Source organism: Ammodytes marinus, assembly GCF_949987685.1.
Source record: "Ammodytes marinus genome assembly, contig: scaffold_32, whole genome shotgun sequence".
Lineage (NCBI taxonomy): Eukaryota > Metazoa > Chordata > Actinopteri > Uranoscopiformes > Ammodytidae > Ammodytes > Ammodytes marinus.
In genome coordinates this window covers 334,934-350,527 of record NW_027648335.1, presented here as the reverse complement: position 1 = coordinate 350,527, position 15,594 = coordinate 334,934, and the positions used below count along the sequence as shown (strand labels likewise).

At 38.5% G+C, this 15,594-nt stretch overlaps 1 protein-coding gene across 1 annotated transcript; it reads right to left on the bottom strand.

Annotated features, from left to right (window-relative positions):
- Positions 1-2,426: 2,426 nt before the first annotated feature.
- On the bottom strand, positions 2,427-14,688 carry LOC307270715 (uncharacterized protein; the record flags this gene model as incomplete). Its single annotated transcript, XM_080054601.1, has 13 exons — positions 2,427-2,480; positions 3,460-3,713; positions 3,792-3,953; positions 4,463-4,541; positions 4,666-4,888; positions 5,201-5,251; positions 5,371-5,427; positions 5,713-5,763; positions 5,883-5,939; positions 6,225-6,320; positions 6,420-6,507; positions 14,067-14,155; positions 14,642-14,688. The coding sequence occupies 13 exons, from the start codon at positions 14,686-14,688 to the stop codon at positions 2,427-2,429; spliced, it is 1,308 nt and encodes a 435-aa protein (XP_079910727.1).
- Between the last annotated feature and the right edge of the window lie 906 nt (positions 14,689-15,594).

The window sequence follows — 15,594 nt, the reverse complement described above, 5'->3', positions numbered from 1 at the left end:
GTTGTGTTGTGTTGTTGTTGATGTTGTTACTGCTGATGACGATGCTGTAGACACACTGCCCTTTAAATGCTTTCATTGATGCTGATGCTGTTTATGGCACATAGCACTTTATATCTTGGCACCTTATTTTTAAGCACTTAATGACTCCTCATACTGTTGTGTTTTCTGTCCATTGTTGTCTTGTATTGTCGTGTGTTTTTAGCCACTACCTTCTTCGCTGTAAACAAATTTGCCCTCTTGGGACATTAATAAAAACCTTGAACCTAGTGATGCCACTGTGTATGAGAGGTCAGAGGTCATACACAGGCCGCAGCCCTAGCTCCGAATGTGTGAAAAAAAAGACCAATTTGATTTAACATTTTTCTCATTTATTCTAATTTTTCCAGGTTAGATAATGAAAAGTAAAATGTTGGTAAACAGCAGAGCAGGAAGTGGAATGGATAAATATAAAAAACAACAGCTTCATCATGTGGACACTGACCAAACTGCTTCATATTCAAGGAGAAATATACTAAACATTTTCTACTTCAACTAATATTTATTTTGTTGTATCCTCCCTCTTCTCTGGAGTTAAGACAAGAAAAGCGACAATTATCAAATAGGGATTTTATTATTATGATTTTATTTAAGTTCTGTAACTTTAGGCCAATGTTAACTTCTTCATATAAAAATAATTTATTATTGAGGAAACTAAGATTAATATTGCGTGGTTCTGCCTATAAATAAGAAAACAGTGGCTCCCCTTAATGGTTCCCTCTAGTACAATATGTCTATGTACATTTCACTGGCATTCAAGTAGCATTTATATATATTTTTTGACAAATAGGGGAAGGGACAGATATGAAATGTGTCAGACAGAGAGGGGAATGACATGCAGAGAACGACCCGGGCTGGATTCTAACCCGGGTCTGCTGTGAAGAGGACAGACAGACAGACAGACAGACAGAGAACGACCCGGGCTGGATTCTAACCCGGGTCTGCTGTGAAGAGGACTGAGACTCTATGGGACCCCTTACTCACTCACATCAGTTTGTCTAGTGCAGATGAGAGTTGGTTAATGAAATACCAGATGACACAATGTTCCAGTTCTCAGTAAGATCTTTATTGAAGCAAGCGAGAGCCATTATCAGCGTTCACAGAGAGGGTGAATGCTTCAGAAGTTATAGTATTTAGAATGAACAACAAACAGCAAGTGCATACAACACAGTGTGTAGATGTTTTCAGTTCCATCATTGTCTAACTTTAACCTTCCAAACCTTCCAAACATCTCACTGATAACAGCCTAACAACTATTCCTATCTTCATCACCTCAACAGTCTACCATCTGTGTTGCACACACACACACACACACACACACACACACACACACACACACACACACACACACACACACACACACACACACACACACACACACACACACACACACACACACACACACACACACACACACACACACAGGAGGAGGTCAAACCCTCTCCAGGTCAGAACTCCTTTACAATGAGTTTACTTGTATTTAGTTTCCCAACAACATACATGGCAGTATAACACAAATACACATGATTATGATATTCATTCCCATTAACATATCCCACAAACCGGTCAAACTGTGATCATGGTTCTATAGACTACGGTGTTTAATTCTATCATTGGTTGTATTTGGCCTTTAACAGTCCTGTTAAGTTCACCTAACACACCAATCCAAAACAAGAGAGTTATCAGCTGTTGTTCGGTTAGTTGGTAACAAACCGAGGAGGATAATAGATAATAAACATCTAATAAAAAGTCATAATTAAAGGTGTCACTAAGAAGTTTCCCTTGGCTGACCTAGACTAACTGAAGCTTGAATACATTATAGAGCTTTTTCCCTTCACCATAGATTCAGAAATATGTTGATTTGAAATTATAAACCAAAGCAAAAACAAACGCAGAAAGAAGAGGATTTAAAACCACGGACGGTGAGGATTAACAGACATTAACAGCCACAGTTACTGCTTTGACTCGCGCTGGCTTTACTATCACAGTCCTCAGACAGGATTAATCACTGTCCATATCGGAGTCGCCATCAGAATCAGAATCATCATCATCACCACATGTTTCTTCTTCCTTGCCGGCTTCCCTCTCTCTATTATCAATCATACCATTAAACATCTCCCACACCTCAACATTCTGAATGCACAGTGCCCCCCCACCCCGCTCATATTGGCTCAGTCCTCTGTTCACATCAGCGATGCAGGTCCACTTCTTGTTGTTATCAGTCAACTGGTTGCTTTGATCTAAGGAAGCAGTTATGCACCACTTTGAATGATCACATCCCCTGCCCCATGTATGCAACCCAGATTTTAAACGATCGATTCGGATGATTTGGTTTTCATTTTCAGGGTAGGAAGCGTCGTCTTTCTTTGTATTTGGCCATGTCTGGACCTTCACATGACTCTCTCGGTCGTTTGCGATAGTGAGGTAGAGATCTCCTTTAAGATCTGCAAGAACAACAACAGGAACCAAGTTAGAGAAAACTTTTCAAACAGCTTCATACCGACACAAGATATAGAACAAGGTTGAACCTTCATGTTACGTTTATCATGGATAAAATTATAAATTATAACAAAATACAATATAAAATATGTAAATGTGTCTAAAACATCCTGGAGACACGTTACATTTAGTTCAGGAATCTCGTTATTCCATCACAGATAGGACACTTCTTTGATTGGTGAAAAACAATCAAACAATCTTAATGATTATCTTTTTTGTGAGATGCCGAGCCTTCAGCCATAGAGACAGGTTTAGGATTTAGGAATGACTGTCAAGATTGATTCATAATGAATCAATAAAGCAACATAGGACAAGCAACTGTACGTTAGCGAGATACAAAATCCCCACCTTAAAAGGGGGATTAACCTCCATGAACAAGTTGGGAGGGCTTTGATCATGATTTATGATAATACTTGATTAAGGCCCCTAGTTTACATTGAATACTGTAAGACACTGCAACACCCTCTGTCAAACTAAATAGAAATAGACTGTGTTCTGGCCAGTTTCCAATGACAGAATGAAATACTCAGAAAAAATGTACAAGAAAAAAATACTTGTGTAACATTGTGTTTACCAATATATATTATTGTGTGACTTAAGCCGTAATGCAGATTTCTCACCTTCAACCTGTGTTGGCACACCTTTTGCTCTGCGCTTATCTAATGCCTGTTTACTCCCTCTTCCCCCTCCCCCTCTTCCCCCTCTTCCTCCTCTTCCTCCTCTTCCCCCTCTTCCTCTTCCCCCTCTTCCTCTTCCCCCTCTTCCTCCTCTTCCTCCTCTTCCCCCTCTTCCTCTTCCCCCTCTTCCTCTTCCCCCTCTTCCTCCTCTTCCCCCTCTTTCTCTTCCCCCTCTTCCTCCTCTTCCCCCTCTTCCTCCTCTTCCCCCTCTTCCTCTTCCCCCTCTTCCTCTTCCCCCTCTCCCTACTATCCCCAGTCCAGTCCCATCCTGTGCTCTCGTACCCTGTATTATCACAGACGTTTTTTTCAGCTTTCCTTTAACAAAGCTACGAAATGAAATCCCTGCATCTGAAATCAGATCCTGAATCTTTTCTTTAGATTCCTGATTTGATCTCTTCTGTGATCCCAGGATCCAGTCTGCAGCTTCTCTAAGTCCTTGAGGGAAGTCTTCAGGAACACTATGATCAAACGGGAAAGCTCCGATCCCCTTCAGGTGTTCACCTTCAAACAAAACACGTCACAGTTACAGTAAGATTCCAATCAGCCACTAAAATGTTAATCTAAAAATAAGAACATTACCTATTTTAATGAACTGGTCATATTTGAATGTTACACAGATAAAGGTCTGAGCGTTTCTCATTCCACTTTTAGGCCAGAAGTTATCTGCATCTCTTTTGAAAGGGAACTGTGGTGTGCTGTGTATGAGCCAGATTCCAGTAGTCTTGTCCATCATCACAACTCCTGAGCACAGACAGACGGACAGACAGACAGACAGACAGATGTCTGGTTTTTAGGACTCTTTTATTTAGTATTTTTATTGGCGTTTTGCAATTATAATAACAACACATTGATCAGTCTTGGCAACAAGCACAGTACTCTGACAAGTTAAAAGGCAAGTAGACAAGAGTTTGTTTCCAAACAGAGGTCCATATACAGCTGAGTTTAAAGAAGGAGCTTCAACAATGGAGATTATCATTGAGAGCTAAACCCCAAATCCAAAAAAGCATGTTCCAAAAAATAAAGAAAACGTATCAAAATCTCAAGTTCTCAAGTGAAGGAGACAAAATACTATGACGTATTGATTAGGCTCAATAAAACAACGCTGAGGCGTTTCGGCTCAAGCGTTGATTTATTGAACCTGTTGAGATGTGTTAACGTGACATTCACTTAGGAAGGCTGTTCAAAGATAGATGCTGCCGTTTGTCGAGAGTTAATGATGAAGCAAGAAGTGATGGGCTTTCTCTCCTCACCTTTACTGTGGCCAAACTTGGGGTGTGCAGTACATCCTGGAGGTTGATCGCTGTAACTGATGAATCCAAAGTCCTTTGGCTATAAATGAAGCAGAAGAAAGTGTCAGAAACATTATTCTCTCAGTTTGCAGAATCACTAGGTCCTCACTGAGAAGGTTTGTGTCATGGTTTCCTTTCATGAAAAGTTAAAAAATTATTCTCACCATATCTTTGATTGGCTTAAACATGGGCTTGAGGGTATGTGCCAGGACGCCTTCGGTATGGTTGATGAGCTTATGACTATATTTGTCATGATGATAGGTAGGTTGATTATTATCTTGAGTTGAATCAATGTAATGATATTCCAACCCCTCAAACACGATATTTTTTTCTTTGTTTTGGTTTGGAAGCGTCTCTTTAAGTCTGGGCACCTTGTACATGATGAACCTGATAAGGAGCAGAGGAGAGAAACGTCAGTCAGCAGAAACAATACAGACTCTATAAATCACTGGTCTCACAGTGTAACAAACTCTTCTCTGTACGTCTGTGCTCATCATGTAGTAAGAGGAGATGTAGCACAGCAATAGTACAGCAATCTGTATTTAGTCTTTATTTTTCATTGTCTCTTTAATGCAATTGAAATGTTTTCTCAATTTGTATGTGTTTATGCCTCTTTAAAGCCTTGTGTCTCAAAGCAGACATAGAAGCAAACTTTACTTTGATGGAAATGTGTATTTAAAGGATATGAAAGAAACTCACCAGTCCACTGGATCACCGTTTTCATTCCTGCAGGTCACTGGGGCCTGAGGGCTGCAGCAGAGCAGACTGTCAGTTAGTATGTGGTTATGCCTCTTTTGTCTGAAAGCTGCCACTGAAACAGATTTTACTTAGATGGAAACATGTTGTTAAACAATAGGAAATAAACTAACCTGTGCACTGGAGCATTGTTTTCCTTCTTGGTGCGCTTTGGAGTATTGACCTCAGAGCTGCAGCAGATGAGACTGTCAATTAGTATGTGCGTATGCCTTGTGTCTTAAAGCTGACACTGAAACAAACTTTACTTTGATGGAAACGTGTATTTAAAGGATATGAAAGAAACTCACAAGTCCACTTCGTTATTGCTTTCCCTGGAGCGCTTTAGTGGGATCCTAAAGCTGCAGCAGATCAGATGGTCAATTTTGATATGCTGATGCCTTCAGTCTGAAAGCTGCTACATAAACAAACTTTACTTTGAAGGAAAGGTGTTATTAAAGGATATGAAATAAACTCACCAGTCCACTGGATCACCGTTTTCATTCCTGCAGGTCACTGGGGCCTGAGGGCTGCAGCAGAGCAGACTGTCAGTTAGTATGTGGTTATGCCTCTTTTGTCTGAAAGCTGCCACTGAAACAGATTTTACTTAGATGGAAACATGTTGTTAAACAATAGGAAATAAACTAACCTGTGCACTGGAGCATTGTTTTCCTTCTTGGTGCGCTTTGGAGTATTGACCTCAGAGCTGCAGCAGATGAGACTGTCAATTAGTATGTGCGTATGCCTTGTGTCTTAAAGCTGACACTGAAACAAACTTTACTTTGATGGAAACGTGTATTTAAAGGATATGAAAGAAACTCACAAGTCCACTTCGTTATTGCTTTCCCTGGAGCGCTTTAGTGGGATCCTAAAGCTGCAGCAGATCAGATGGTCAATTTTGATATGCTGATGCCTTCAGTCTGAAAGCTGCTACATAAACAAACTTTACTTTGAAGGAAAGGTGTTATTAAAGGATATGAAATAAACTCACCAGTTCACTGGCACACCGTTTTCATACCCGCAGGTCAATCCGGCCACAGAGCTGTGGCCGTTCAGACTGGCAATTTTATTGTTTATGGGTTTGTACCTATTTGAAGCATTTTTTCTGACACCTGAAACAGATTTTACTTAGATTAAAACGTGTTATTAATCGATATGAAAGAAACTCACTAGTCCACTTCTTTACCTTTTACATTCTTGTAGATTTTTGAAGCATTGAGCCCGGAGCTGCAGCAGATCAGACTGACCAACACAATCAGCCTCCACATAACGCCCTGAAACACAGCAACAGGCAAAGACTTCAATTATTAGTTCCATTTCATTCTCTAGTTTTTCTCTCAGTGTTTCCACTGGTTACATGTTACAGTTTAAAAAATAACCTGAGTTTACTAGAAGTTTAACTCCATGTTGCAGTAGCTTGCTGGTAAACTCCATTCAAATTTACTATGGGTTGGCAATAGGGGTGTAACGATACACGTATTTGTACCGTACCGTGACGGTACAGGCACGTATTTGGTGTTACAGAGGTGGACCGCGGTCCGTTCGTGGCGTACATAGCGTTATATGGCGAATGTACAGGCTTGTTTTGCGGTGTGGAACTTAAAACTTGTCGTTGGAGTTCCCCCCGGACCATTTAGCCTCCGGCTCGGCTCGCACATGCGCAGTAGCAGCCAGCGATTTAGAGTCTGTTATCTCCATGGTGAGCATGAGGGTCAGGCAGTGTTAGCAACTTAGCCGCTATATTTAACGACTTTTCAGACCCCTCTGGTGACTCTTTTAAAAAAAAAAGCCACCAGCGACCAATCTAGCTACTTTTTCTGGTGTTATTGGTGACTTTTAGAGACCCTATCGCTAAAGCATGTATCGCTCTTAACACATCTAAACGAGCAGCGGGTGCTTCAACGGCCACTCCCCCCGTCCCAGAGCACTGACAGGCGGCCGAGTCCTCACGCAGCAGTCCCTCCCAGCTGCAGTCAGAGCAAGAGATACACACCTCTCCGCTCTAGTGTTCCGTTTGCATCACTATTAGCAGTTGTAGTAGCAGTGTTTCCCCCCCCCCCTCTTTTACAGTCTATGAGTAGTGCAAATCAAAATGTTATACAGTGCTATCGAACAGAGAGCGAACTGCATGGCGAAAGACATCAGGAAACCGGAGCGCGCAGGCGTCCCCCTGTCATTCAAATCCCGTTTGAGGGATAACTTCGGTCGGATTCCAGGTGAATTATGAAAACAGTGATAGACGTGTGGAACAATGTCGGCACACAGGTTATTGTTTCACTGCGATCGCTTATGTAGGAGGCAACACATCGAACATGCATGCGCATACTATCGCCATTACTGTGAAGAAAAACGAGCTGGGCAAAACCCAGATACTATTTTCTTTTTTATACTGAACATAAACAAGCTGTCATTCAATTAATGCAGCAGTAGCACTTTTATTTTATAATTGTTATATTTATAAGAGCACTTTAGAGTTTAAGAGAGCTGCAGCACTATTTTTTTTTTTTAAAGTCAAAAAGACCCTTAAAGAAGACATACCCTTTGTTTACACCAGCTTACAGAGCCTGCTGAGCATTAACACTATAATTTTTCATTGCAATTTTAGTTTATGCTGCACCTACACTAGTATTTAATAAGTATTTTATTTATTGGAGAATTGCATGTGTTATGCATTTTATTTTACTGTCAGCTAGTTACTGACAGCTAAAACTGTTCATTCTCCGTTAACTATGAAGTGTACCGTACTGTACCGTACCGTGACTTCAAAACCAAGGTACGTACCGAACCGTGACTTTAGTGTACCGTTACACCCCTAGTTGGCAATATGGAATGCTTTATAGCCAGAATTGACTGCCAATCTCATAGTGAGAAAGGTGTGGACTTTGGGATTGATGGCTATGAACTGAATTATACTAACAAAAAAAGTGGAGGAGGTGTGGCTATCTATGTGGACAAAAGACTGAAATACAAGGTGGTGGAAAACATGACAACAGCGGTTGATGATTTATTGGAATGTGTTACAGTAGAAATATGTATGGAAAAGACCAAGAATGTTATTGTCAGTTGTATATACAGAGCTCCCGGATCGAACATTGAAATATTTAAAGATTGGATGGAAAACATGTTCACAATATCGTTGCAAAAGAATATGTTCATATGTGGGGATTATAATATTGACCTTTTGAATCCAAAAAAACATAAAATGACAGAGGAATTTATCAATACTATGTACAGTATGGGTCTATATCCTACAATAACAAGACCTAGTAGAATTACTTCTCATTCGGCAACATTAATAGACAATATATTCACAAATACTATGGATAACAATACAGTCAGTGTTGTGCCTGAACGCGTTCAATGAACGATCGTTCATGAACTCGTTCATATTGGGGGCGAACGTGAACTGAACGTATGTATTTCTGCCTCATGAACGTTTTTTGCGAACGCGTTCATTCTGGCGTTTGTGAACGGCGCTCATTCAGTCGTTCAATCGTTCATTAGAGTGCCAGTTTTCCATAGAAAACCCCCGCTAAAAGACAGTGTAAACAGCCCTTAATATGTAGCTGAAAAACACCCAATCTGGCAACACATGCCACCACAGCGTCGCACCGCCGCTGCGTCATCAAAATGCGAAACACCGCGGAAAAAAACAAAAACAAATGAATGCAGCAGGGGCCTGTTTCAGGTAGCTGGTTTTGAGGCAACCTAGAGTTTGTTCGCTCCGAGTTAGTGGAAACTCTGGGTTTTCCGTTTCAGGTAGCAGCTTCAGCGCAACCGAGAGTCAGTTACTGCGGCAACATACGCCGTGGGTCTAACCTGCTCGGTAGGTGGTTAGACCTACCCGAGTTTGTTTTCACTTTACGCTGCAGCTCCGACTGAAGAAAGAGTGTCACTGTCACACGCGTCCCTGTACAGTTTAAAGCAAAGTCACTCCATAGAAATCTCCATCGGGATGTTTTTATAATTTCCTGATGATTTTACGTTTGACCGATCATTTATCTGATCAGTAGCCTTGTTCTCAGCCCTCGGTCCGTTCATATAGGCGGCCACCTTACACATCGTGACATGCTCTACATTCAGATTAATAAACCTATTTGTATTGTATGTTTTTTAACGTCTGTGCCACTGAACAGATTTATGTCAGGTGGATTCATGTAACGCTGCGGCTGCACGCGATCGTTACTTGTGCGATCCTAAAGTCACAGACGAGCCTCGTTAAATAGCCTAATATGAATATAACAATGATATAATCATTTAAACTGTGATCACTTGAGGAAAATGGATCTGGTAATAAATCAATCAGGCTCCCCATTTAAAAGAAGCGACAGTCTGTTCTGTTTACTGCACAGTAGGCTATTAGGCTATAGCTTGCCAACATATTATACAGTGAATATAAAACACTGTCAGCAATGCTGTGCCGCGCCAGCTTTATTACTTTACAGCTGATATGAGTAACTTTTTAAAATAGACAATGGCTTCTCATACGGAAGCGAAATGATTATCTTGACAAAAAATGTTTGCTCTGTTTTTTTTTCTGAATTGCCGAGGAGATTAGATCAGAGTTATGAGACAATATCCCGTAAATTCTTCTCCATAGGCTACCACAAACTCATTCGTTAATATTTCTAACTCAGTGGGAGGAGCGGAGATTTCTTTTTTTCTTTTTTGAGAAGTGGAGAAGTGGGAGGATCAAGCATTTGTTTCTTCTGTTTCCATGGTGAATCATGTTATCAGCGATCCATTGACGATGGCTTTTACGCACATGCTCCACCCAGAGTGAACACGCTCAGAGTTGATAAACCCAACGCTGATCCACTGTTCTGAAACCGAAAATCCAGAGTTACTCATCAACCCTGCGCTCTGAGTTTACCAACTCAGAGCGCAGGATTAAACTCAGAGTATGTAAAACCAGCTACCTGAAACAGGCCTCAGCACTTACTCAGACCATGGACCTAGCCTCAGGCTATACCCTCTTCTTCGTATGATTGTTACCTACCTCAAATTGTGTTTGTGTTAATAAGTATGTCAACACATCTTCTGGACTTTGTTGTTAACAGTAGGCCCTACACTGCAGTTTAGAATGGTCTCCTTGAGGGTTTTACTAGTTTAAGTTGTAGGCTAATTTGGTTGTAGAACCTGCCTGGTATATTTTTCCAGTATTGCTTTCTTTGAATGACATTTCATGTGAATTGTTTCCAGGTTTGGAAAATTATAAAAATGGAAAAACATTTGCACCTTAACCGTTTTTGTTTGAATAATTCTTCATTAAAAAGATCATTCAAACAACAACTTTTTCCTCATGTTTTTGAGAATATACTGTAGGGGGAAAAGCTTCAGCTGGCTTCTAGTGTGGACTGAATGTTATTGAAATAATTTCTGTCTGTGGTTCTATATGGTATGTGGCAATTATTTATAAAAATAATAGCCTGCAGCAACATATTGAAAAAAAAGAACTATGAACTAGTTCATTTTTGAACTGTGAACTTAGTTCATAATTTTGAATTAAGAACTATGAACTGAACTAGTTCATTTTAAAGGGTGTGAACTGAACTTTGAACTAGTTCACGTAGAAAAAGAACTTTCAGTGACATCAGTGACCATTTGCCTGTTTTTGTTGTTTATCACTGTAACTATACGAAACCAAAGAACACCAGTCATTTTAAATACAAAAGACTGAGAACCGAAGAAAACATAAATGCATTAAGGAATGACTTACTGAAACAGAATTGGAGGGTAATATATGAGGTAGAAGATACTGACGAAGCATATAATGGATTTCTTAACGTTTTTAAATCACTTTATGACAAACACTGTCCTGTGAAACAATACAGTGATGGACATAAACAGACAACTAGTCCGTGGATCAATAAGGGTTTGAAAAATGCTTGCAAAAAGAAAAATACACTGTATAGAAAATTTATGAAAAATCCAACTGCAGAAGCAGAAAATAAGTATAAAAATAAATTAACCAATATAATGAGGATATGTGAGAAAGAATACTATAATAAAATACTAGAGAATAACAAAAGCAACATGAAAGGTTTATGGAATGTGCTAAATAGTATTATTAGAAATGGATCAACAAATACAGGTTACCCTGAGTATTTTATGGAGAAAGAAAATACAATAGATAATATGGATGATGTGGTTGATGGTTTTAACAAATTCTTCGTAAATGTGGGACCAAATTTGGCAGAAAAAATTAATGACCCAGGATCTGTGAGATCTGAAGACAATAATTATGATTTAATAGACATTAATTCAAAATCAATGTTTCTAAAAGCAGTGGAAGAGAGTGAAATTATAGAGATTGTTCATAATTGTAAAAACAAGACTTCTACCAACTATAATGACATTGACATGAGAATAGTTAAACATGTCATTGAAGGAATTGCAAAACCACTTACGCACATCTGTAACTTATCATTTCAAACTAGTAAATTCCCCAAAAAAATGAAAATGGCAAAAGTTTTACCGCTGTACAAAACTGGAGACAAACACCACTTCACAAACTACAGGCCTGTTTCACTGCTTCCTCAATTTTCAAAAATTTTAGAAAAACTCTTTGCTGCCAGATTTAACAATTTCATCAATAAACACAATTTACTAACTGACAGCCAATACGGCTTCAGACCCAACCGATCCACTTCATTAGCAGTCATTGAGCTAATTGAAAAGATATCAAATTCCCTGGACCAAAAGAATTATGCAGCCGGTGTTTTTATTGATCTCAAAAAAGCATTTGATACCATAAATCATGACAGAATAATCAATAAATTAGAACGGTATGGTATCAGGGGGGTTGTATTAAACTGGCTGAGGAGCTATCTACAGAACAGGCAACAGTTTGTGAAGATGGGTGAACATATGTCATCTTGTTTGGACATTGCCTGTGGGGTCCCCCAGGGGTCAGTATTAGGGCCAATTCTTTTTATTCTCTACATTAATGATATATGCAAAACATCAAAGATTTTACAATTCGTGTTATTTGCAGACGACACTAATATTTTTTGTACGGGAGAGGACTTGCAGCAGCTTCTGGAGTTAATTACAACTGAAATGAGCAAATTAAAAAAGTGGTTTGACAATAATAAATTGTCATTGAATCTAAGTAAAACAAAAATCATGTTGTTTGGAAATTGTAATTTAAATAATGACGTAAATGTTAAGATTGATGGTGTTAATATTGAAAGAGTGTATGCAAATAAATTCCTTGGTGTGACAATAGACCATAAGCTCAGCTGGAAACCTCACATAAAACATGTTAAATCTAAACTGTCACGAAGCATCTCAGTCCTGGGTAAAGCAAAGCATATATTGGATCAAAAATCATTGCATATTCTTTACTGCTCAATGATCTTACCTTATTTAAATTACTGTGTGGAGGTCTGGGGGACCATTTACATAAGCTCACTGCTACCATTAGTCACAATACAAAAACGAGCCATAAGAATAATCAATAAAGCTGGATATTATGATCACACCAACCTCCTCTTTTTACATTCCCGTATCATAAAGTTCAATGACCTGGTTGAATATCAAGTAGCACAAATCATGTTCAAAGCTAGAAATAAACTGCTACCAGGTAACATTCAAAAACTTTTTTTTGACCGAGAGGGGGGTTACAATTTGAGGCAACAGTTAAACTTTAAGACACTGGCGGTACGCACGACTTTAAAATGTCATTGCATCTCAATTGGGGGTGTGAAACTGTGGAATGGGATGAGCATGGAGCTAAAGCAATGTCCAAACATGATCCAGTTTAAAAAAAGGTTCAAAGCAATGATTTTCAAAAGGTACAGGGATGAGGGTGTGAAGTAAGAAGGAAATTATAATTATATGGATATATATACTGATTGTATAGATATGTATGTAGATATGGATATATTGATTGTTTATAAATATTGATTGTTTATAAATATAAATATAGATATATGCATTATATAAATATATAAAATATAAAAAATGTATAGTATATTAAGTTGTATGTATGTATGTATAGTTCGTAAATGGCAAATATAGTATCGCCAATTGTACAGAGAATATATGGATTAAGAGAAGCGAATATAATAAATATTTTAATTTAATAAATATTTTTATTTTTTTACTATGGAAAAGGGGTAGGATTAAATAAGTGTATACTTCTTCCTGCTCCTTTTCAGGCATATCTCAGCAATACAGATAATTTGTTTTCTTTTATACATGTATTTATTTTTGTGAAAACATAATTTTTGTTTATTGTATTTCCATGCTTTTCATTTTGTTTTGTATGTTTGATATGTCTGAAATAAATTGAATCAAATCAAATCAAAGGCAAGGCAAGTTTATTTATAAAGCACAATTCAGACACAAGGCCATTCAAAGTGCTTTACAGGGGCATGAAATACAACAAGATTAAAATAGAATAAACGTTAGAAAAATATGAATATAAATAAAACATTTAAATAATATAAAAATTACAGGTTAAAAAGGGAAACAGAAAAGTCTTTAGATTTGATTTAAAGGAGCTGAGAGTTGAAGCAGAAGTTTTCTGGGAGTTTGTTCCAGATATTTGGAAGAGGCTGAAAGTCAGATTTCTTGCTGGCATGTGACTTTTTTGTACTATATTTAATTTAGTTATAATTTTAAATCACATGTACAATTAAAAAAAATTGTTCATTAGTTATTAATTCTGTTAAAATGTTCCTATTGCATTTATATCAAGTGTTATCTACTGGTGTTGACATTAAATGTAATGGACAACAATGCTCTTTATCCAATCTTAATCTTATATCATATCTTCTTATCTTATCTAAAAATATTTCTAAATTCCAGTTCAAAGAGTCCTTACCTTTGTTGTTGGCTTCACACCGACCCGGGGCTCTGAGACAGAGAGATGCTGCAGGAGTTTTTATATCAGTGGAGAGGAGGGTGGACGCTCTGGTCACATGATTTCACAGAAACAGTTTCAGAGACAGACACAGGTGATGTGCAAGGTGTGACTGTTTCTCTGTGCTGTATTGTACATAAATAAATGTTAAAAATTGTTGTACTGTGCATGAATCATGGATGTTAAAAATTGTCATCATCATCATCATCATAAGCTTATCCGGAGTCGGCTCATGGGGGTAGCAGCTCGAGCAGGGGACCCCAAACTTCTCTGGGCCACATTTTTATTTTTTTTTAAATTGTAATAATGTGAATTAATGGATGCCTAAAATGTGGTTATAGGTTAAAACTGATGATCAGCTGTTTTCTCCAGTTCACAGGGGGTTTCACACCTCAAATTTAGGTTCAGATCAAACAGAGCGATTAGAAAGTCCATACCAAACAAGATGGGAAAGCCCTGTAAGTCAACATTGTTTTAGACTGTTTGCACCTGCTGTTTTAATCACACCTGGTGTAGTATATTGATTTAACACCTACCTGTCCTGTGACTTCCTAAAGGCTGGATGCCAAAACGTGTTAATCATGTCTTTAATATTACTCTAGTTAGAATGTGCCAGCTTTAATAAGTTTTTTTTTCTGAAGCAAAGTGCCTTGGATTTTCTCTTGATGCTCACTGGATTTGTTAATGTTAATGTCCCCCTTCCAAAGAGCACTGTCTTATTTGCACAAAGATTAGTTCCATCTCTTCATTTTTTTCATACACTTCAGGAGGTTTCTTTGTCGCCTTCCTCATCCGCACATCAGAACTGCACTGAATCAAAAGACAAGCCAGGAAAACTACAGTATTCACCAACTATACTCCAACTATACTGCTTATTTCCTAATTTCCTAAGTTTCCTTATTTGTCAATTAACACTAAGTACATTGAATTTGTTTTTCGCATATCCCCCTCTTAAGTTACCACACTCCAGAGGGGGTCAGAGCGCAGGGTCAGCTATTAAGGTGGCCCTGAAGCATTTTTGGGGTTAAGTGTCTTGCTCAAGGACACAATGGTAGAGATGGTGGGCACCGTAGATTTAACAGCAGCCACCACTAGTTTTACTACTAACACCCTCCTGTCCGGTGCCGGGGATCCAACCAGCATCCTCATGGTGACTGGTCGGCCCCCTTTCCTCTAAGCCATCCACTCACCACCACTCAAACGATTATTTACCAAAACATGTACAGTCACTCAAAAATTGCTGACACATACAGCACTCATGTAGCCTTCTCTGTTTTTTTCATAACAAGAAACCACGATGCATTCCCAGAATATCAAAGCCAACAAGTGGGTGTGTAATAGGCAATAGAAATTAGAGGCTTATCAAATAAATCTAAGTAAATATTTGTAGAGGACTCACCTACTAGATACTTTCTAGTTGTTAACATAAGCTACAGCCAGCAGTGCTTACCTAAGCCTAGCACAAATAATATAATATTTTGTTATTATA